The sequence below is a fragment of the Equus przewalskii genome, chromosome 8, assembly GCF_037783145.1.
Source record: "Equus przewalskii isolate Varuska chromosome 8, EquPr2, whole genome shotgun sequence".
Classification (NCBI taxonomy): Eukaryota; Metazoa; Chordata; class Mammalia; order Perissodactyla; family Equidae; genus Equus; species Equus przewalskii.
In genome coordinates this window covers 19,309,590-19,334,362 of record NC_091838.1, presented here as the reverse complement: position 1 = coordinate 19,334,362, position 24,773 = coordinate 19,309,590, and the positions used below count along the sequence as shown (strand labels likewise).

At 39.1% G+C, this 24,773-nt stretch overlaps 1 protein-coding gene across 6 annotated transcripts in view; it reads right to left on the bottom strand.

The window, feature by feature from the left end:
• The window catches only part of PDE7A (phosphodiesterase 7A), a 124,307-nt gene extending 99,845 nt beyond the window's left edge, over nucleotides 1–24,462 (bottom strand). Inside the window, exons 1-2 of one of the 6 annotated variants that reach the window (XR_011543379.1) lie at nucleotides 24,037–24,431; nucleotides 23,775–23,926 (exon numbers count right to left, since the gene is read on the bottom strand). Coding sequence is in view for 4 of the 6 variants with exons in the window: in XM_070631575.1 (XP_070487676.1) it covers nucleotides 23,775–23,912 (138 nt within the window). In the remaining 2 variants the exon portion in view is untranslated. Of the gene's footprint in view, nucleotides 1–23,774 lie in introns of all 6 variants that reach the window. The other 5 variants (XM_070631575.1, XM_070631574.1, XM_070631576.1 and 2 more) reach the window with 5 other exon arrangements.
• Nucleotides 24,463–24,773: the final 311 nt, after the last annotated feature.

Genomic DNA, 24,773 nt, shown 5'->3' with positions numbered 1-24,773 from the left:
GTTGTCAGGTTTGTCCCAGGTTATCTTCCCATAGGGCCCTTTCAAGTCTCCTAGGTACATGCATGCAACTTCAGGGTCCGTCAAAAGTATGCGAAGACCGTGGGCCTTCTCAGGTCTTTCCTGTGCTTACGTGCAGCCTCATCCAGTAACATATTTGCCCCAAACAGTACTGCACGCCTCGGCTATTTGAGTTGAGCCCTGGCCCTCCCTTGCACCTCTGAAAATTCACATCCACAGACAATGTTTCCGGGCATCACATACCACTCCAAAGAGCTGAGCCCCCTTCAAGCTGAGGTTTTTATGGCCTGCTTCTGGCTGGCAGAACCTCCATGCCAACCGAGCTGGGACAGAGTGGAGTGGGATGTGAGAAGCCCCAAGCTAGAAAGCCACTGATTCCCATTTTTCTTACTCCAAGTTCAACAGCATAACAGTTATCAAAGTTTTAATAACAACTGGCTGTTGGTCAATCTCCAGAGTACCAAAATGGTTGCTTAAAAAAAGTAATGTAGACGGGGGCCAGCCCTGTGGTGTAGTGGTTAAGTTCGGCACACTCTGCTTTGGCAGCCCAGGTTCATGGGCTCGGATCCCATGCGTGGATCTATGCTACTCATCAGCCATGCTGTGGTGGTGACCCACATATAAAGTAGAGGAAAATTAGCTCAGGATGAATCTTTCTCAACAACAAAAAAGTATTGTAGAAACAAAAATTCTACTCAAAAGTTCATACTGTCTGGACCAGTAGCCCAGTTCTATAAAAACCATCCTAAGAAAATACCAAGAAATACCGAGAAAGCTGTGTATGGCACGTGCCTACAATGTTATATCTCCCTTACAGCCTCTCTCACAGCTAGATCTAGCCATGTGACTGAGTTCTCACCAACACAACGTGAGTGGAAGAAATGCCACAACTTCCTGCTCACCTCCTCAATGGCAAATTGTCCTGAACTTCCTCTCTTTCTCCTTCCCACAGGCTGAAGTATTACAACTCAACAGACGACCGTAAGTGGATCCCTGCACTACTTTACAGGATGGAATCACATCACCAGCCTGTTCCTATGTCCAGGCTATTGCAAGATGACAAAATAAAATGTTATTTTATTACTAAGTAACATTATTTTAAAAAGTAATACATTCCAAAAAGCTACAAAATTAAATGTACCCATTCATCACAGCTATCTTAAAATATGTATGTAAACATGGCAAACAGACAAAAATAATGTTATGGTGTTGGGATTATGAATAATTATTCCTTTCCAAACTTTCAATAATATTGTTTAAATTACTTTGATAATTTTAAAAGTTGAAATTGTAGAATTAAATGTTTTGAAACCATTTTTCAGTCTGTTTTTTAAGAATCTTAAAACAGTGAAAAACGGTTTTAAAACAGATTTAAGGAACTTTAATGCTATCCACCATCACACTGGTATAAAACATGAATCCCCTGGCCAATGTTCAAATCCAAGGTGCTTGGTCTGCAAACCAGCCATCATGTTCTTTCTTTAAAAAATGAAATCTAGTCATGTTCCTCAAGGGCACTAACTATCAGCCTTAACCAACCAAGACTGGCTCCATATAACTAAATAAATTTTCTCTATGTTTACAAAAAACTTTTTTGCTTCATCTTTTATATTTGTATTTTTTAGAGAAAACAAAGTCTCAATGTGAGGAGATTTACTGGCACCTGACCAACAAGAAGCTTTACGCCTTCCACACCCAGCAGCTTCCCTCCACCTAAAAATCTGTCTGAAGGAGGATGAGGCTGGCCCAACTATGAAAAGCACAGCTTTTAAGGTTAAAGCTCCAGCCCTAAAAAACAAGAAAATAAAACAGCCCAGCCCAAAGAAAGCAAGAGAGAGCTGCTAAAAACTCTGCTGTCCTCTCATATTTGAAACTATACAACCTCTCTAAAAATGCAGCTAATTTATACAGTTCCTTGATATTTCCAAGCCTCCCAATAATTCAACTTAAGGTCTGAACAGGGGAAATGTACAGAACCCCTTAAAATACAACTACATATTTGTCTAATTATAAAAAAAAGAGAGAGAGAGAGGTGGCCCTGACTTCCTATAACAAGATGTACCATAAAATATCATCATTTCTAGAACCATGCTGTCCAATGAGAATCCCTAGCCACTTGCGGTTACAGAGTACTTGAGAAGGTGCTGGTCAGAACTGAGATGTGCTCTCCACAAATATATAAAATATATCATCAACATCTTTTTAATATTGGTCATATATTAAATAATATTTTGAATATAGTGGGTTAAATATATTAAAACTAATTTCACCTGTTTCATTTTACTGTTTAAAATGTGGCTACAAGAGGGGCTGGCCCCGTGGCCGAGTGGTTAAGTTCGCGTGCTCCGCTGTAGTCGGCCCAGTGTTTCATTGGTTTGAATCCTGGGCGCGGACATGGCACTGCTCATCAAGCCACGCTGAGGTGGCATCCCATATGCCACAACTAGAAGGTCCCACAATGAAGAATATACAACTATGTACTGGGGGGTTTGGGGAGAAAAAGGAAAAAAATAAAATCTTTTAAAAAAAATGGGGCTACAAGAAAATTCTAAATTACACGTGTGACTAGCATTATATTTCTATTGGATACCACCAGTCCAGTCTCTAACAAGCAAAATTTTATAACCATCTTCTTCTGGTTTAGTACTCTCTAGTGCCATTACTTTCATGCTGAAAACAAAGAAGGTGTGTTGATCTAGGGTTATGGCCCACAGGGAACTGACGATAAGGACTGCCTGTAGTCATCTGGTTACTCAACAACAGTGATCTAACCTATTACAAACCAAGGCTCCAGGAGAAATCCAGAGACCTTTGTAGAGTCCTTAAGGGTTGGAAACCTGTCCCTCGTTCTGACCATGCCATTTACCAGCTTTATACGAGGGGATATGAATACTAATACCACTTCAAGAGGCTTTCCAGAAACACTGTAGTCACCAAAGAACTAACAGTGGCCATCTTGAGATGGCATAAGACACTTTAAAACAGAAATGACTGGATGGCATGGCAGGGTGTGAGGTGGCACTGTGGGAAGGGGAAGGAGGACGGAGTGTGACTAGAGCAGAAAGCTGTACTCAGTAGGACTAGGTCACTGACAGGAGACTTCACAAAGATTTGATGCACTTTTTACATTTGCTGAATATCTACTTTGTGTGAAGCACTGGGCTGAACAGAGCTGAATAAACAGTGTCCGCTCTTAAGGAGCCCATGGTCTACTTAAGCTGAAGTCAGGACAGATCAGTGCACAAGATCAACTGATCTAAGAGTGAATCCTGGGCTGTAACCATAAGGACTGACATCAGTGTTGGTTAATAAAGTTAAATCAGTAGACAAAGTGGCTAGTGGACTCAGGAGGCATGGAAGGTTACTGTTAAATGGGAATTCAGGTATTTTAGAGGTACGATGAATGGACTCAAAGAACCCTTTGCACAGTTATGTTTCTGCATGGCCGGTGTGTGTGTGTGTGTGTGTGTGTGTGAAAGAATTCATAGCAATCAAGAGATTCTCTGAGACAGAGGTCTCCAAACTTGTAATGCATTTATCTACTTAGGGATTATATACATATACTTTTATGTACTCTATGCAACATAAATAAAATTAGGATCTAAAACAATAAGATATAGGGTTCTAAAATTTCATTTTCATATATTCAATGGCTCTTCTTGCATAGCCCACCTGCTCTAAGGTGTCCTAACATTTAAAAAAAAAAAAAGGAGGGGGGCCAGCTCCGTGGCCAAGTGGTTAAGTTCGTGCGCTCCGCTGCGGCGGCCCAGGGCTCGGATCCTGGGCGTGGACATGGCATCGCTCGTCAGGCCACGTTGAGGTGGCGTCCCACATCCCACAACTAGAAGGACCTGCAACTAAGATATACAACTGTGTACAGGGGAAGTTTGGGGAGATAAAGCAGGAAAAAAAAAAGATTGGCAACAGTTGTTAGCCCAGGTGCCAATCTTAAAAAAAAAAAAAAAAAAGGAAATTAAGAAACACCCCTGATGGGGAAATAAAGGGAAAACCTTGACAAAGTTATTAAAACCACACCTCAAATGGAAATGAGTGGAGGCCAACCACAAAAATCTGTGAAGTCACTTCCAGAAAGTTTTTCTCTGAAAATGAATTTGGGGTATTTTCACTGTGAAACAAAGAAAAAATGAAAATGTTCTACGCATTTCAGGTTATCTATATCTTGCTTTTATCTTCAAATTGTCTTCTATGTTAATATTATAAGCCATTAAAAATGCTTTTAAATCTAAGATATAAATTCTCTTTAAAAATTTAAAAGTTTTAGAAAAGCTATCTGAGATGGGTCCTAGTTTCCACTTTTCTTACCATGAAATTTGAAGCATTATCACAAAATTAAAAATATTTGCTTGAGGGGGAGAGACTGCATGCGACCTGCTTCAGCGGTGGGAGTGCTGTGGCAGCATATTCAGAAGTCTCAAGTCGCTCATTTTCAATACACTTTTCCAAGCATAAAAATTTTTTCCTCCAATTCTACATTCTCAGTTCTAGGAAACTATTTATCCTGTCATCCTCTTTTTACCATATATTAAAAATAAAAAGAGGTCATTTGCAATAATTTGTTATTGACAATTAGTCCACACAACTTATTCAAATGAAAAAGATCTTTATCAAATTAATGCCTACTAATATGAAAACAAACAGTTTACATGTGAAAAAATTTAAAATATCAAAAACTTCTATTAATAATAAACTTACTCCCAGGATTAAAACATTAAAGAGACTTAAGACTTATTAAAGATTTAGCATTATAGGTAGAACATCATTTTATTCAAAATGGCAAAAAAATGGAAGTTTGCCACAAATATGACGAAATGTCAATTATCAATATAAAACAATTCCAAAATTGATTTAAAATATACTAAGTTGCTAACACAAAACTAGGCAATGGATAGAGACAAGTCACAGAAGACAGATAGTAGGTAACTAATAATAAACATATATTTCAAGTTTAGTATCAACAATAATTCAAGAAATAGAAACTAAAAATACTGGCGAGGTACAAAAGGTACTCTCCTCATGGAAATATAAATTGCTATCATCTTTCTGGGGAGGACTTTGACAATACACTTTGATCTGGTAATTACATTAGGAAATGATTTCAAAATTTAGAGAAAGATTTATGTATGAAACTGACATCACAATATTTTATTTCTGCACAGAAAAATATTGGACAAAAATGTTCTAAAATGTTAACAGTGGTTATCTCTGGGCGGTAGGACTACAGATGGTGTTTACTTTCTTCTTTATATTTTTTGTATATTCCATGTATTTTATAACAAGTACATACTAATTTTAATCTAAAAAAAACAAGTTACTTTTAGAATTCTTTTTAACAAGTATCACCCAGTTCTTCTTATAGAAACAAATAATACATGCTTGCTATTTCTATTCCAAATGGACAGGGCTCCTATTCTAATTCTGGATTTCTACGTCCCACTCACCAAAAACATCAGCCCCCACACCAGCACAGCAGAGAGGAGCTCTAGTCAGAGAGAGATCTGAGCTCAAATCCTAGAAACACCATTTACAGCAGTGTTACTTTGGGCAACTTGTCTAAACCTCAGTACATTCTTAAACAAGATTACATAAATTCAGAGATTAAGATAGCTTCAATGCCACAGAGGGCAGCTCAGAAAGACGAGGATGGAATTTTAGGGAGAGGGAGTAGGTGGCACTATAAAACGAAACTATAAGAATACAATTTGGGATTCATCCCAGAGTTATGGTGACATATGATCTGATATGATAAGCACAAGATAAAAGAGTAAGTTTCTCTTCATTCTTCTGTACTAAGCACTGCCCGTGTGTTGTACACCAGGGACACAGCAGTGAACAGGTTAAACAAGATGCCGCTCCTGACCACACGCTCTACGGTGGCAGGGGTGGGGAGTAAGGCAGCGGTGGAAGCCAGGGAGAGACAGATAAATAACCTGAGTTAGTGGTATGTGCCATAAACGCAAGAGAACAAGGTAAATAAGATAGATAGGGGAAGGGGGGCTATTTTAAATAGAGTGGTCAAGGAAGGTTCCTCTACAAAGAGTGGGCTGAGACTTGAAGGATAAGGAGCCACGGGAAGATATTGAGTCTAAGGGAAGAGTAAGTGCAATGTCAAAGATGGGAACAAACCTGGCATGTTCGCAGACAGCAAGACTACTGTGAAGGAGATGAGGTTGAAAAGTTAGCAGGGATCAGATTATATGGGGCCGTATCATGAAAAGAAGTCTGGATTTTATTCCCACTGTGACAAGAACCCATTGATGTTTTCAGCAGGGTGGCATGATCTGCATTTTAAAAATTACTTCCACTAGTCTGTGGAGGGAGCGTTCTACTGACAGAATGCTACTGCAAAAGGCCAAACGTGCCTTGAACTAGGTAGGAGCGACAGCACTGGTGGTGGTCGAATCTAGCAAAATTCCCACACAGGCTGATCTCAGCTCTATCTTTCAAACCAAGCACAAAGGTGTCTCTCTGTAAAAACTTCCCCGGTTCTCCCAACTCCAATGCACCATCACTGAACTTCAGACATTATCCTAATGAGAACATGTATCAAAGTGTACTGCAATTACGTATTTACATAGCTGTCTTTCCTACTGGACCAAGTACCAAGAAGGAAGGGAGGAAACATGTCTTATTTATCTTTGACACACATAGTAGAGTGCCTGGCACAAAAACAACTGCTCAGTAAATGTCTACTGATTGAAAGATTAAACAAATACATTTAAAACAATCAAAGCCATTTGTATTCGTTTCCTAGGGCTGCTGTAATAAAGTATCACAAACTGGGTAGCTTAAAACAACAGAAACTTATTCTCTCTCAGTTCCAGAGGCTCAGAAGCCCAAAATCAAGGTGTTGGCAGGGTCACACTCCCTCTGACAGCTTTCGGGGAGAACCCTTCCTTGACTCTTAGTTTCTGGTGCATCCCAGCCATCCTTGGCATTCCTGGCTTGTAGCTGCATCACTCCAATCTCTGCTCCATCTTCACATGGCCTTCTTCCCTGTGTGCGTCTGTGTCTCTGCATGTCCTCTCCTCTTCTTATAAAAACAGCAGTCATCGGATTTAGGCCTGCCCTAATCCCATATGACCTCATTTTGATTATATCTGCAAAGATCCTTAATTCAAATAAGGTCACATTCTGAAGTTCTGAGTGGACATGAATTTTTGGTGGACAATGTTCAACCCACTACACCATTCGACATCATAATGGATTGCCTTAAAAAATGGTAATCTTCTCATTCCAAAAATGTTCAAGCAAAACCTGAGTAGCCAAAACTGGGATGTTCAACAAGAGATTTATGTATTGCCTTTGTATGCCCTTAAACCTCTTTGGTTTCAGTTTACTCATCTGTATGTGGAGGGGACTAACTTCTAGTCTCACCTGACATTAATGTTCTATGATTCTGAGTCATAAGTTTTCTTGAGAACTTTTTACAATTTATAAATATATTATGCTAATATAGAGAGCTTCAAATATTTGAATAAATTAAATTGCAACAGAAAGCTTACCTTTTCAGCTCTGAAATAGGCAATATTTTTTGTAAACTATCCACCAGCACATTCACTTCGATTATCTTGATTTTTCCATTAAAAATGTAGTGTATTCCTCCATACATCAAGCCACTATACTTATATTTCAATAAACCACTTTGAATACTTACCATGTGCCAATGAGTAACCCACTTCCGACCTGCCTACTTGGACCTATTATCAGCCAACTAGACCTCAGTTTCTTCATAATTTTAAAATTCTACTTAAATGATATTCTACCTAATTTTAAGATAAGCTATTTTTTTAATCAGGAAGATTTCAAAAAGTAGCTTTATTGATTCTCTGCTTACAAAAATGATATATTTTTGTTTAAAAAAATCACAAAAGTACGAAGAAAGTAAAAATTACCAGAAACCCCACCACCCAAAGATAGCCACCGCGAACATTTTGCTGAGCAACCTTCCAGACATATGTATTCACACAATGGTATATGCAATATCCTCCATGTTTTCATTCAAAAATATGGATGTTATGTAGAAAGTTATATTAATAGGCTAATATACATGCCATTTTGCAAGTAGTTTTTTCCCCGAGTTGTTATGCATACTTTTCCAAGACAAATATGGATAAACAGCATCATTTTATTGGATATATTTTATGCTGAATTAAAATACCATAATTCAACCAATCCTCCAACGACGAGCACTGAAATAACCTACATATCCGTCATTACTAATGTCGCAAACTGTTACCAAAAAAACCTGTGTACACATACCTTAGCAAATTTTTGCAACTGCCCCTTTGGACAAATTCCAGGACTACAGAAAGGGAAGTATTCACATTTAAAATTTTGATTTGTATAGTAAATACCTAATGTCCTCCCAAAAAGTTTAACCAAATGATGCTCCCAACTCCTATATAAGAATATCCACTTTCTCACACTCTGCTAACATTGGATTTTGTCCATCTTTGCCAATATGAAAGTATTTTTCCCTCCTCCAAAAAAACTTTTTTTGTTTTTGCATTTTCTTTATTACTAGTGAAGCTGAACATGTTTTCCTACATTTGCATTTCTTCCTGGAACTGCTTGAGTCTTCTGCCAATTTCCTACTGAGTAGTCTTATTTCTTCTTATAGATCTTGTTTGTATTGCCCTATTAAAAGTAAAGAATCCTTCAGGAACAAGGCAAGGATGTCCCCTCTCATGATTCCCTTTAAACATCATACTGGAAGTCCTAGCTAATGCAATAAGACAAGAAAAGGAAACAAAAAGTATATAGATTGGAAAGGAAGATATAAAACTGTCTTTGTTCACAGATGACATGATTGTCTTTGGAGAAATTCCAAAGAATCAACAAAAAAACTCCTGGAACTAATAAACGATTACAGTAGTGCCTTCTTATCTGTGAGGTGTACATTCCAAGACCCTGAGTGGATGCCTGAAGCCACAGATAGTACCAAACCCTATATATACTGTTTTTTCCTACACATACATACCTATGATAAAGTTTAATCTATAAATTAGGCACAGTAAGAGATTAACAACAGTAACTAATAATAAAATAGAACAATTTTAAGAATATACTGTAATAAAAGTTAGGTGAATGTGGTCTCTCTCTCTCAAAATATCTTAACTGTGCTGTACTCACCCTTCTTCTTGTGATGATGTGAGATGATACAATGCCTATGTGATGACATTAAGGCAGGTGAGTGACACAGGCATTGTGATGTAGTGTTAGGGTACTACTAACCTTCCGACAATACATCAGAAGGAGGATCATCAAGCCATGATGATGCCAATGGCTGGATGTCAGGAGCGGATGATGTCGACGGTGCGGGATCCAACAAAGGGATGATTCACACCCTTGGGGGCTTGGGGGAAAGCAGCAGGAAGGCATGAGACTTCATCATGCTACTCAGAATGGCACGCAATTTAACACTTAGGGAATTTTTATTTCTGGAATTTTCCATTAAATATTTTCAGACCACGGTTGACTGTGGGTAACTAAAACCAGAGAGAGCAAAACCACAGATATGGGGGGACTACTGTATAGCAAGATTTCAGCATACACGGTTAATATACAAAAGTGAATCATTTTCCTATATACCAGCAACAAATAAGCAGAATTGAAAATTAAAAATACCATTTACAGCAGTTGGCCCGGTGGCCCAGTGGTTAAATTTGCACATTAGGCCCAGGGTTCTTCGGTTTGGATGCCGGGTGCAGACCTACTCACTGCTTGTCAAGGTGTCCCACATATAAAGTAGAGGAAGATGGGCACGGATGTGAGCTCAGGGCCAGTCTTCCTCAGCAAAAAGAGGAGGATTGGCGGCAGATGTTAGCTCAAGGCTAATCTTCCTCAAAAAAAAAAAAAACCAAAAAACCATTTACATTAGCACCCCAAAAATGAAACACTTAGGTATAAATCTAACAAAATATGTACAAGATCTATATGAGGAAAACTACAAAACTCAGATGAACAAAATCAAAGAAGAACTAAATAAATGGAAAGATATTCCATGTACATGGATATTCAGAAGACTGAATATTGTCAAAATGCCAGTTCTTCCCAACTTCATCTACAGATTCAATGAAATCTCAATTAAAATCCCAGCAAGTTATCTTGTGGATATCAACAAGCTGATTCTCAAGTTTATTTGGAGAGACAAAAGACCCAGAATAGTCAACTCAATATTGAAGGAGAAGAATAAAGTCAGAGGATTGACACTACCCAACTTGCAGACTTAACTCTAAAAGCTACAGTAATCAAGACATTATGATATTGGTGAAAAACAGACAGATCAACAGAACAGAATAAAGCGCCCAGAAATAGACCCAGAGAAATAGAGCCAACTGATATTCGACAACAGAACAAAGGCAATACAATGGAGCAAAGATAGTGTCTTCAAGAATGGTGCTGGTGGGGATGGCCCGGTGGCGGAATGGTTAAGTTCACATGTTCTGCTTCTCGGTGGCCTAGGGTTCTCCGGTTTGGAGCCCGGGTATCGACATGGCACCGCTTGGCAAAAGCCATGCTGTGGTAGGTGTCCCACATATAAAATAGAGGAAGATGGGCATGGAAGTTAGCTCAAAGCCAGTCTTCTTCAGCAAAAGGAGGAGGATTGGCAGTAGTTAGCTCAGGGCTAATCTTCCCCAAAAAAAAAAAAAAAAGAATGGTGCTGGAACAACTGGACATCTACATGCAAAAATGAAAACAGACACAGACCTTATAGCCTTCACAAAAAATTAACTCAAATGTATCATAGATGTAAATGTAAAATATAAAACTCCTAGAAGAAACACAGGAAAAAACCTAGATGACCTTCAGTATGGTGATGACTTTTTAGATATAACACCAAAGGCATGATCCACGAAAAAAAAATTGAGAAGATGGACTTCATTAAAATTTAAAAGTTCTGCTCTGCAAAAGACAATGTCAAGAGAATGAGAAAACAAGCCACAGACTGGGAGAAAATATTTGCAAAATACATACCTGATAAAGGACTGGCATCCAAAATATACAAAGAACGCTTAAAACTCAACAATAAGAAAACAAATAACTCAATTAAAAAATGGCCCAAAGACCTTAACAGACACCTCACCAAAGAAGAGATACAGATGGCAAATACGCATATGAAAAGATGCTCCACATCATAAGTCATCAGGGAAATGCAAATTAAAAGAACAACATGATAGTGCTACACACCTATTAGAATGGTTATAATCCAGAACACTAACACCAAATGTTGGCGAGGATGTGGAGCAACAGGAATTCTCAGTCATTGCTGGTGGGAATGCACAATGGTATAGGCACTTTGAAAGACAATTTGGTGGTTTCTCACAAAACTAAACATACTTTTTCCATATGATCCCACAGTCTTACTCCTTTGGTATTTACCCAAAGAAGTTGAAAACTTATGTCCACACAAAAACCTGTACACAGATGTTTGTAGCAGCTTTATTCAGAAGTGCCAAAACCTGGAAGCAACCAAGATGTCCTTCAGTAGGTGAATGGATCAATGGTGGTACAGCCTAGTTTGGTAATATTCTAGTGTAGTACACTAGAATATTATTCAGTGATAAAAAGAAATGAGCTATCCAGTCATATAAAGACATGGAAGGACCTTAAATGCATATTACTAACTGAAAGAAACTAATCTGAAAAGGCTACATACTGTACAATTCCAACTAAACGACATTCTGGAGAAGGCAAAAGTACACACAGTGAAAAGATCAGAAGTTACTAGGGGTTGCAGGGGAGGGATAATTAGGTGGGACATAGAGGATTTGGGGGACAGTAAAAGTATTCTGTATGATACTATAAGGATGGATACGTCATTACACATTTGTCCAAACCCACAGAATGTACAACATGAAGAGTGAACCCTAATGTAAACTATGGACTTTGGGTGATCATGATGCGTCAATGTAGCTTCAGCAATTGTAACAAATGTACCACTCTCGTGGGGGATCCAGATAACTGGGGAGGCTCTGCATGTCCAGGGCAGGAGATACCTGGGAAATCTCTGGACATTTCTCTTAACTTTACTAACCTAAAAGTACAAAAAAAAAGTCTTAAAAAAAAGTTTACTTTTTAGAGTTACTTCATTGTTTTTCTTAAACTATGTGTTCACCATGAGGAATTCAAGCAAAAAGTAAAACGAATAAAGCAAAAAATTCCACTACCCACCATTTCATACACAGTAAACACATAAAAGGCTAGAGAGTGAGCTCTCTGTATAACAGGAATATTATCTTTTTTATTCCCCAAAGTGAAAAGGCTTTATTCATAAGTTAATTTTTAAAGTATAGGTGAAATATGTCTTTCTTCATAAAAGGTTACTCCTGTTAAGTTGCACATCAATCACATTTCAACAAATCAAATAGTATCTTCCCAACTGGCACATTACACTTTCAATAATGGTTTTGCTTTATCTCTGATTATATTTTAAGCAGAAGTAACCCAATTATTTTAGAATTCAGTGTTTGTACTCTTTTTCAAATAATCATTGGTCTATAAACAGATACTGAAAGGTATTAAAGAAGACCTGCTACTCAAAGGAATAATGTTTAATAAAGAAAGGAAGTGGGGGGGCCGGCCCAGTGGCACAGTGGTTAAGTTTGCACATTCCGCTTCTTGGTGGCCCGGGGTTCCCCGGTTAGGATCCCAGGTGCCAACATGGCACCACTTGGCAAAAGCCATGCTGTGGCAGGTGTCCCAAGTATAAAGTAGAGGAAGATGGGCATGGCTGTTAGCTCAGGGCCAGTCTTCCTCAGCAAAAGGAGGAGGATTGGCGGCAGATGTTAGCTCAGGGCTAATCTTCCTCAAAAAAAAAAGAAAAGAAAAGAAAAGAAAGGAAGCGGGGCTGGCCCCATGGCTGACTGGTTGAGTTCTCGCACTCCACTTTGGCAGCCCAGGGTTTTGCCAGTTCAGTTCCTGGGCACCGACCCAGCACTGCTCATCAAGCCATGCTGAGGTGGCATTCCACATAGCAGAATTAGAAGGACCTACAACTAGACTATACAACTACGTACTGGGGGGACTTTGGGGGGAAGAAGAAAAACAATGAGATTAGCAACAGATGTTAGCTCAGGGCCAATTTTTTAAAAAAAAGAAAGAAGGAAAGAAACTACTTAAGGAAATCCTATGGATCAAGAGATCCTACAGATCTATCCTTTTACCAGAGAGCAGGCGATATAGCGGGAACAGCAACAGATTTGGTGGGAAGAACTAAGTTTAAAGCTCTAACTTCTCCACTTCCTAACTGTGTGAGCTTGGAGAAATCACTTCATCTTTCTGAGTCTTAACCATCAGATCTTTAAAATGTTGAGGATGAATTAAATTATTTATAAGGTCCCTTTCAAGCACTAATATTTTGATTCCATTCCCAAAGGAGGTCTAGAGTGACTAAGGATGGAGATACAGGATTAGAACAATCAAAAACCGGGGAAAAATTGATGTATAAGGTATTATTTCTTTATATCTACGGAGAACAGTAAAATACAGCAACAAGGCAATAGCTAGGTGGAACAGAGTAAACCAGGGATCTACAAACTGGGTCGTGCTTACGTCCCTGTGGAAGTACCTGAGCATAGAGAGTTTCAAGGGAATTGATTCTAGGTTCTCAGCTTCCACATGCACAATTTTCTAGAACCATTCTGCTGACAGAGCACATCAGTTTTCATTTACTTCCTCTCCCCTTTCATCTCTCCCTCTCTGCCATTTCATAAAAGAACATTAACTCTCAACACTTCCTAAAACTTCCTGTGGAGCTGGGGTCCAACAACATCTGAGGAGCCAAAAGGAGAGGTCAAAATATTAATGGTGAGAAAGTTAACTACTCTATAGATTGGGTATGCAACTTTTTGTCAAGTCAACAGGTCATCTACTCCTACGTCTATGAAAATGAAAAGAGAACCAAATCCAGCTGCTACCCGACAAAGCACTAAAAATAATTTTCGTTACCAATCACTTTGTTTTTTTATGCATACAACTCAGAAGAATGAGTGATATTGCTAAAATAAAGTACCTTTTATCATCATTTACTAAATTAATGAATATATTTCTCAATACTTTCATCATGAAAGTTAAAAAGGAAGAAAATCAACGTAGAACCACATCTTTCCTAATAATATTTATAAATGGATTGACAAAACAATTGAAAAAATCAGCCCCATCCCATCCCACTAAAAATGCATTTCCAATAAAATTTTACTTTTTTATTTAATACTTATTAAATTTTATAATTGATATATGTTGTTTTGATTGTCTGCTGGCTATTACTGTATTGATAACTCAGTCCAACATAAATTTGACACCGAGGCTTATTGACATAGGAAATTTTAAGATGTTTTTAATTATAATTGTTTTTGCACAGAACTCAGAAGAACAGGACAGCACTGCTAAAATCAAGCACTTTTTATTCTCATCTACTAAATTCATGAATGAATTTACTTAATTTTGTTATAGAAAAGTATAATAGCATGATTGATAAATGCTTTCAAATATAAAATAAATTAGGATAATAATATGTAGAGACAGTAAAATGGAAACCAGTTCAAAGAGAAAAATAAGGAACGTAAAAATTCTGAATGTTACAATTAACAGCTTGTTCATGTATTTTTTAAAATAGATGATGGGGGATATCAAATTCTTAAAATTTCCCTGGATATACTTAAAATCGTGATTTAAGCAATACACCAACAATTAGGTCATTTACAAATACTGAAACATAGAGGAAAAATTCTAGATATGTGAGAAGGTACATAGTTCGTTCTTTATTTTCCAAGTTCTTTGAAGGGATATATGTGCAAAAACATTTGAAAACCCTCGTAGTAAAGTTCAGAATATGTCTTTAGTGCTAACCGTCCTCCTAAGATACTGCCTTTGGACATCCCCACCTGGACGCTTCCCAGACACTTGAACTCAACACATGTAAAGTAAATTTATTTACTCCACCCCCCCCCCCCACACACACACATACACGCACAAAAGAAGGAAAAAAAGAAAAAGAAAAGAAAACCTGCCTCCTCTTCCTATCTGTATTTTTGTTACTGGCTTCATTATCTGGTCTCCCAAACCATAAAGGGGGGAAGTTTTTTTATCCTCCAATCAAATCAGTTCATAGGCGATAACTCCGAACTTTATCGCTATTCCTTCCACTGCTGCCACTGTTCAGGATCTCTTCACCAGCTGCCATAAAACAGCTCTTCCTCAAAACAGTAACTATACTTACATTTACTTCCCAACATCTCCCATGGAGAGTGAAAGTACTTTATAACCATCAGAGCTACACAAAAATACCTGTCGTGCATATAACTGAGTTACCCAAAGAATGAGAGAATCGTGAAGGTGGAAGGAACCGAAGAGTCGCTTCCCTTGACAATATCCTTATCCAAATACCTCTGAAGCTGCTGTCTCAACCACCACTCACTGGGAATTTATAACCTCGTGAGGCAGCCTACTCTCTGCGAATCTCTGTCAGAGATCTGAATCAAATACTACTCGTTTGACTTTTTCTAGGATTACTGTGGTTAAAAAGGAGATTCACGATAAAAGAAGGACATAGCTAAAATTACATAAAATTCTAAACAAAAAAGTAAAAATCATTTATAATTTCACCACCTAGAGACAGCTTCAGTTGGCATTTTGGATAGATTTAGCTTTTTCTTCTTTTTCTTTTCTTTTTTTTAGACAAACATGCGTAGTATGTAGATATGTATATATTTTGCGATTTATTTTTAAACAAAATTGAGATAATCTGTAGATACCCTGTTTCAGTTTTTTTCTGCTTAATTATGTAGTAAGCAATTCCCCATGCAACTAAATATTCTTCAAATTCTTCAAAGTATTTTAGTGGGTACATAATATAGAAATGATAAGAAACACTAAGATTTATTTAGCCATTTGTAAACTATTTATGTTATTATATATCCTTTAAATTCTTCAAAGCATATTAGTGGTTACATAATATAAAAATGATAAATACTATATATTCCATACTAAGAAATACAATTTATTTAAACATTTGTAAATTACTTGTAATTTCCAATTTTTCACAGTGATGAATATCTTTGAAGATTAATCTTTATCTACGTTTCTAGTTATTTGCTCACAATAGATTCCCAAAAGTAAATTATCACACAAAAGTACTAATTTTCTAAGTATCACTTTTTTGATTCAATAGCCAAATTACTTTTCAGAAAACTTATAATTTATAATCCTACTAGCACTGCATAAGTATAATCTTTAAACTATATTTACTTTTAAAAAATTTGTCAATCTGAAAGCAAAAATCACTATCATTCTTTTAGTACGCATTTCTTTGATTGCTAGTGTGGTTAAACACAAGATCTCTTTTTCTATTTCCCTACTGTTTCTACCTTCTGGTTCTTATCCTACCCTCTGAGGTAACAAACACCCTTTCCCCATGTGGTAGAAGGAAGTAGAAAAGAAGGCATGGGCTTTAGGGTCAGAATGACCCAGAGTTTAATCCATTTCCACTACCTAGTTGTGTTACTTTGTAAAAGTGACAACTTTAAGCTTGTATCTTCTTGTGTTCATCAGAGACTGCCCTCACAAAGCAGGAACAGGGTATAGCAATCAAGAACATACAAGCAATCAAAATCTAAATAAATCCTCTTCTCTTTCCTCTCATTCACAAAATAGTCCTTCAAATATGGGAAGACAGCAATGCCCTATCATCTCTCACCAACCACTCCCTCACCTCGATTCCCATCCCTCCTGACCCAAATCCTGAGTCTTCTATTCTTCAGACTAAATGTCTCCAATTTCTTCAGTCACATATTAAACAACGTGGTTGCAAATCACCTCACTACCCTGGTCACTCTCTTCAGAGTATGATTTAACTTAGTCATGTCCTCCCAGAATGTGCCATCCAGAACATACTCTAGATAAGACTTGAAAAGACCAGAGTGAAGCTTATTACTTCAAATAATCACCTCAAATCATCAAATTATTTTCCTTATCAGGATCCAAGAGCCAACAAAATCTATAATCCATAAACCTAAAATTCTAACTATGTTACACTCACCTCACCGAGGAGGCAGGCGAGTTCAAGAGTGAGGGTGTGGGACACGACAGGCACTTCTCCAAGTTCTTGTGATGCTCCAGGCAAATGACTTAATATGTCTCTAAGCTCAGTTTACTCCTTGATAAATATCACTTATAGAGTTTTTATAAAGATTAAAAACATCCATTACAGTATCTGACATGTAGGAGGTACTCAATGAATGAAAACAAATAATTAACAATTGTTACTGAACCAAGACGACTTCATCTTTATTAAGCAACATTTGCCAAGTATTTTACATGGTCCTGACCTAGAGTTTGGTCTATTCAAAACTCCAAGCAATAGAGTAGGCTTGGCTGAAACTGTGTAACCCAATTAACAATTTATTTTCTTTCCCAAATTCTGCCCTGCCTTCATCCTCTCCTCCTCCCTCTAGCCAGCACCTTGAGAAAAATGAAGAACCATCCCTACCACCAGGTGGAGGCATAGAGCAGTAACCCAAAATTCCTACTCAAAAAACTGTCAACAGGAGATGCTTCTAACGTCAACTACAAAATCAGTGGCACATGTCCCTTAGGAGGGGCAGTGTAAATGTGCAGCACTATCATTTATTTGTGAATAACCTTTTGAAAGGCATATTTGGCAACAATATAAAAATCAACAAAGTCTGTTACCATTAGGCAAAAATAGACCATGTAAATGTAGAAGGGAATAAACCCTCAATTTTCTCTCTCAATTGAAATTAATCATAAAAATGAGCAATTTGTAGCCAGCATAAAAAAGTTGTGATTTGTTTTTAAATGAGAAGATTAAAAATTAATTTTGAAGTTTTCTGGAGTGGCCAAAGGGAATCTAAGAATGTCCAGATCTGAAAAGATCTTTAGTCAAGAGATTTCTCACAAAATTAGAAATAGATTTTATAAAACACAAATCTGATACACACATGGTCTTTAGTACAGAAAGAAAAATAAATTCCTTAAGAGGATGTGCACGCAATAGAGTTCTTTATCACCTATATTTCCTAGGTGTCTTTAATCTAACTAAATGACTATTAATGATCCTAGACAAAAATTTGAATTAAGCTAAACTTTGTCCACATCCCCTTTTCTCAGCTCTTCCTTTCCAAAACTTGTCTCTATATCCATCCCAAGAAAAGAAGTCAATTCTCTAAAACTGTTCTCATCCTTGAAAGAAAGGGAGAAAGGGAGAAAGAGAAAAAGAGAGAAAGAGAGAAATGGTAACTGAACTGAAATTTACACTAAAATATTAGCAGAAGTCTTATCAAATTGCCTGAAAGAGAACGGATGCAGCCTCTCCCTCTTTCCACCCAAAGTGAGCACCCTAATCTTCCTAACTCCTGTAAAGGGTTTAGTATTTCACCTCTTACAGAATATTTGTGTTTTAAAAAGAATTCTTGAGTAGACAGTATGTACAACTGATGGAAATCTAGGCATAGGAACACAGCAGCAACATCTGGGTATAGGTCTAAAACCTCTCAAATCACATCCCATAGACTAAATGTGTTCCTGACGACAACTTATAAATCAGCAATGTGAACCCCTCCTCCTCAATCAGAACTACACTCCAAATACACTATAAATTTACACTAGTATGTCTGAGCATATATTTGAAGTATAGCATAAATACATATTAGTTCAGAAGTAAAAACCAAAACACTGTAGTAATAAATTTAAATCAAAATATGAAGCATTTCTGAAAATAGAGAAATGAAACCAAGGTCCCAACAAAACAAGCATTTTGTGAGTGGGCAAAGAGGAAGGTCTCAGGAACAGAACCACTCCCTGGGGGTATCCCACTGCATTCATACTATCCCCTGTAGTGGCTTCTGTAGGCAGATTTATGAAGAAGCATACTATGCTAACAGTAATTTGGAACAACGCACATTTACTGAATAGATGAGAGCTCTTATAAATGAGTACGGGATATGCAAATGAAATTTTACAAGAGAGGAAATGCAAATGCACAAAAAATACTTTACAAAGCGTTCACTCTTGCTTACTGCAAGTTAAAACAAACCCAGGGTATCACAGTGTATCTGCTAAAGTAGTAAAATGTTTGTAAAAAATGTTTATTAATCATATATTGTTATAATCTAATAACATGATTGGAGATGAAAGAGAGATGATCGTTCACGTTAGTACTATAAAAGGACAGACTTCTCAGAAAGCAAAAAAATGTTCTTACCTCTTGACCTAATCTAGTGATTCCATTCTAAAGACTTTATCAAACATGCATGAAGGTATCAAATGAAGTTTTGCATACAACAGCAAAAACCTGAAAATAACACTAATGTTCAACATTCAGAGAATCTGTCACTGATAGATCAACATGAGATCACTACAAATGATCGTTAAGTGAGACTATACATCTGCTCTGACAGTACAGTAGCCACTAGGCCTATGTAGCTATTTAAATCAAACTGAATTTAAAGTTCAGTTCCTCAAACTAGCCACATTTCAAGTGCTCATCTAGCTACATACAGCAGTGACTATCATATTGGATACTGCAGAGGACATTCCCATCACCATAAAAAGTCCTATTGGATAGTGCTGGTCTATACAGCTGCCTAAGCCATCCTCTCTCCTCCTCCTCCTACATGCACTCATTTATCCAGAAATGTCTACTCAACCCTCAGGCCTTGGCCTAAGCCACAACTACTATGAGAGGCTTCCCCTGATTTACCCAGGAAATTTAGGTATACCTTCCTGTTGTCTCATTAGAGCTTGATAATTCCAATACAAAAATTACATCACATATAATCATACTATTTTCCCTACCAGTGACTTTTATCCAAGGGGCTTTGAACTCTGTGGGCACATATAGGATCTTGACGATTTACCATATACTAAGAACATTGCTAAAGACAAGAGAGAGGTATACTATGACTACAGGTGAAAAATGTTTATGTATAAGGAAGGTAATGAATCAAAGAAAAACCTGGTTAGGTTGGCAGGCTCACAAGTGATTTTTTTTTTTAATTACTAATTCTTTACATTTTCTCAGCACCTAACACAAGGAGCCTCATTCACAGAAAATGTTCAGTAAATATTTGTGGAATAGTTTCTATACTTTAAAAAAAAAAGACACCAAGAGTGAACCCTAATGTAAACTATGGACTCTGGGTGATAATGATGCGTCAATGGAGGTTTCAGCAATTGGAACAAATGAACTGCTGTGATGGGGGGTGTTGATAATTGGGGGAGGCTATGCATGCACGGGGTCAGGAGGTATATGGGAAATCTCTGTACCTTCCACTCAGTTGAGCCATGAACTTAAAACTGCTCTAAAGACATAAGGTCTATTAAAAAAAAAAAAGACACAGATGCTAAATTAGAAATCAAATTTAGCTTATTATGGTATTAAAAGCATATGTTTACAAGTTAGATCCCAAGATTTTTTTCAATAATACATATCATAGGTTTATGATAAATTTTTTAAATTAAACCTCAAATTTCTAACCCAAATAAAATTTGTTTCCAGTGCACTGAAAATCCCATTGAAATAACCTGAGTGCAGTGCTTTGGCGTGCCATCAATACGCTAACTCATCTTCCACAGTCTCTGTGTACCTTCCTATGCAAAGCACTGTAGGCACAGGAGAGAACAAGACAGTTTCTGCTCTGACAACATTTTTTTCCAAATCAGAACTTTATTCTCCAAGATAAATCTTTAAACTCAGCTATCAACAATAGATAACCCAAAATGGCAAAACCAAGCTTCTTTTATTACCCTAATTTTTTAAATAATCCAAAATTGGTGTTAACTATTTAAGAAAGTAGTACACGACCTGGTTTAAAACAAAAAGTTAACGTCTCATTTAGCTGGCATCCTTGGGAGAGTTGGTTCCACATAAATGAATTTTCCAGATAACTCATACTTGTCCATTTAAGCACCAACACTTAAAGTGTTTGCCATGGAGATCTTCTTAAAAAACAAAAATTTAAGAAACCAGTACAAATCTTTCAACTTTTACAAACAGACTCTATTAAACATTATTTTGACTAATAATTACTTTGTTGTACAACACTCGAGTCCCTAAACTCTATGTCCCTAGGGTGCCTTTTTGAAAGTTGTTGGCTTGAAGAGTTTTTCTTCTGATCCCTGGCTTTTGGTGTGTCGCGGTCAACTTCTGCTGCTATCAGTGTGAACCTGACTTAGGTTACTTCCCATCCCCCCCTTCAAATTTGCTGCGACTTGGAAAACGAGTTTGCCGAATTTTGCTTAAAACACACAGGCTTTGAGAGGATCTCCAAATCTATTTTGGTTGCTCAGTCTTCTGCTTATTTCCCAAATCCGTTAAAGTCTGCAGTTCCAAGTTTCAAACCAAGTTTTGGATAAATGAGTTACTGCTATACCCTGATGAAAGTCCTGACAGTTTTCATTGTTTAAAGTTAATGTTCAGAGGGAACTTCATTACCTATTCTCTTATTCAACAAACATTTATTATATACCTACTATGAGCTGGACTCCAATATAATAGTGAAAATAAAGAACTGAAGAGTTGCTAGTTTTGAACATATTTTAAAACAGAAAAACTCTAATAAAAATAACTGTTCTACACTGTGCCTAAAAAAAAGAAAAACAGAGTTTTTTAGAGTCTTTTAAATGAAACTACGAAACCACCTAAACTTTTTATAATTTCTGTAGCTTTAGACTTACGAACTAAAGATGCAAGGATAAAGAAAGCTTTTGCTTTAACCAAATTATTTTACTGAGCGCTGAATAAGATTCCAAGATTTTCTACCTCTTTTTCTACTACTACAAATTCCCAACTAGCCCTAAAGAAATCATTGTCAACATATGCTTTAGTATTAAATGATACCCACTTCAGCATTGTGGTAAGTTTACCATCATTTTAATGTTGAGCAATGTTGACTACAAACAGTGTTAATTCAGGAAATTTCCATCCAAATATTCAGAAGTTCCTATATACCTCACTTTGGGGTAAAGAAATTTTTGGCAAGTCCTAAGAGTTAGTAAAATATGGTGTGACTATGATATTTGCTTTATCGGCCACCATCATATTTTTAAAATTCCCTTACCCATTTAAACCTAAGGCTAGAAAATGAGTCAAGAAGGAGTGGGGCTTAAAATTGGTCTCTGTGGATTAATTAAGACATCAGGTAACACCCCTGGCATCAGCCCTACTTGTTTCAACGCCCTGGGGATCTCCCTTCTCATTCATTTTCTCCTCAGGGAGCACAAGTAACTTTATTAGTATTCTATAATTTTATAAATGATTAGTGATTGCCCTTCTTATTTAGACTGAACGTGGAAATGGGTATTCGTCACATGCCTGCTGATCTAAGAAAGTAAAACAATACTTCCAAGTGAAAAAAGTTACTACCATTAAAAATCTTTTTCAGCAGTGCATTAATATCTCTTCATCATTAATTATGGAACCTGAAAATGCTTTTAGCAGTACTATAAAGGCAGATCATGGACCTTTCAAAATAACAATGCACCATTATTTAAAATGTTACTTAACATTATAGTAATTTTTACAAGTTGGCTTTGACCTCATTAGTATACCACCTTGTCCTGCGAAAGAAGTCTGATTTTAAATAAAAACAATTCAGAGAGAAACCCAAATACAGGCTCTTGTTTTAAACAATTTTGGCAAAGAAGCAAATGACAAATATTTACTGGACACACTTATTAATAAGCAAAATCTCTACTAGGTGCCATCCACACTACCTGTAAAAAAAACAAAAAAAAATACAGACCGGGCTCAAGATATTTACAATATAATTGCAGAGAGAAAATATACTCCCATAAAAGACAGTAATCCTAACCAATAAGAAAAATAAATGTATTTGAATTAAAAAGTGATCGCGAACATGTAACAGTCAGGCAGCAGAAATGGAGGGCACTCAGTTTAAATGTAAACAAAATTCTTTTTGCCTCCCTATTTTAAATCTGGCAATCAAAATCAGCCAGAACTAGGGAGTTGGGCCAACAGCATCACCATAGCAAGAAACGAAATTCTCAGGAGCAACTGGTATTGGACCATTCAAAACAGTCTTCCTGTGAGCACTCATCAGTAGTTTCTCTCCTAAAATCTCTTTACCAAATTAAAAACAAAACTGATTCCTGGCTATCAACTTTGCAGAAACCGAAGCTTCATGGAAGTGCACTCGATACCTGTCTCTGATACCACTTAGGGTCCAAGCACAAAAGCGAAGGAGACGGGAGAACAGCAATGGGGAACCGGCCTTTTGTTCAGAGGATCGCGGGACCGTCCGAGCACTGCGGGGCGCGCGGGAGCCGGGGGCGGCGAGGCGCGAACCCGGCACAGGTGGGGCAGAGGAGAAGCGGGGCACAGGTGTGCCCAGGGCCACAACTCAGGGAGAGAGGCCCAACTTCCAGACCGAGACGTCGAGAAAGGGAGGAAGACAAAGTCATTCCCGAGGCTCAAACTGCTGAGCCCGGAGGGGGCGGGCCCGGGGAGCGTCTGAAGGGCTCCCCGTGCCCGGCCGGTGGGGGTCTGAGGAGGCCGGAGACTGAGGGTGTACAGCCCCGAGGATAAAGAAAAGGCTCTGGAATCCAGGGCCAGCATAGACACCCCCGAACAATAGGCAGTGCTAGGTCTGGGGGGAACGGCGAGGACTGGGGATGTCGCGGAGATGAAGCCGGATGGGAAGAGGGAAACAAAAGAGAGAAGCCCCCAAGTGCGGGCCCCTGGTGGCGGCGATTACCTGCGAGAGCTGCCGGGGATTGGGGCAGCCGAAGAGCGCGGAGCTGGAGCTGAAGCTGATGGCTCCTCGGCGGCTGAGGACGTGCTGGGGGACCGGCCTGTCCAGGGGCAGCACCGGCAGCTGGTAACATACTTCCATTGAATACGCCCGCCCTGCCCCCGCGCGGCGCCCGCCCTGCCGCGGCCGCCGGCCCCTGCGCTGGGAAGGGGCCGCGGCTCGGGGGCGCCGGGCCGAGGCGGGGGCAGGGCGAGCGGGCGCCGACCCCGGGCCGGGAAGCCGCGCTCACGCTTCCCCTACCCCCACCCTCCGCCCGGGACGCCGGCGAGAAGGCGCTGCGGCGGCAGCGGCGACAGTTACGAGAACCGGCGCGCGCCCGGCTCCGGGGTGCAAACGGGGGCAGCACAGGCAAAGTCGGAGGGGGAACCCCGCCGCCCCAGGGCTCTTCGGCCGGGAGGACTGGGTCCGGGGACGGGCGAGCAGGAGCGGAGCAAGGACAGAGCCAAGCGGTGCAAGAAAACACGGCTGGAGCCAGCGGCGAGACCCAGGGCGCGCGGGGCTCGGGACCAGCCACCAGCTCGGGCCGCCGCCGCCGTGCTGCCCCTCCCCTTCCCCGGAGCCTGACTTCACTCCGCCGCCGGCGCGAGCCCGGCGTAATTCACACTTTGCAGCCGCGGACCCTGCGCCAACCACGGCCGCCGCCACCGTGACGTCACGACGCCGCGCCGCAGGCCCCGCGCCGCCGCAACGCCCAGTGAGACGGGTGAGCGGCGGAGGGCTGAGCCGTCGTTCCCGTGTGCCGTACGCTGGGGCTCTGTCGCTTTCCCCCGCCACACCGCCCTCCTTCCCACCAAGCACATCTCGCAAACTCCTCCAGCTCTCTCCCCTATCTTCCCTCCGCCCAGGGCGCGTGCGCACGACGCCCCACCGTCTGGGGACATTCCCCTTATCGCTAAATTCTTGCGCTCAGGCGCGCTGAGGGGGTGGGATGGGCTCAGTCTG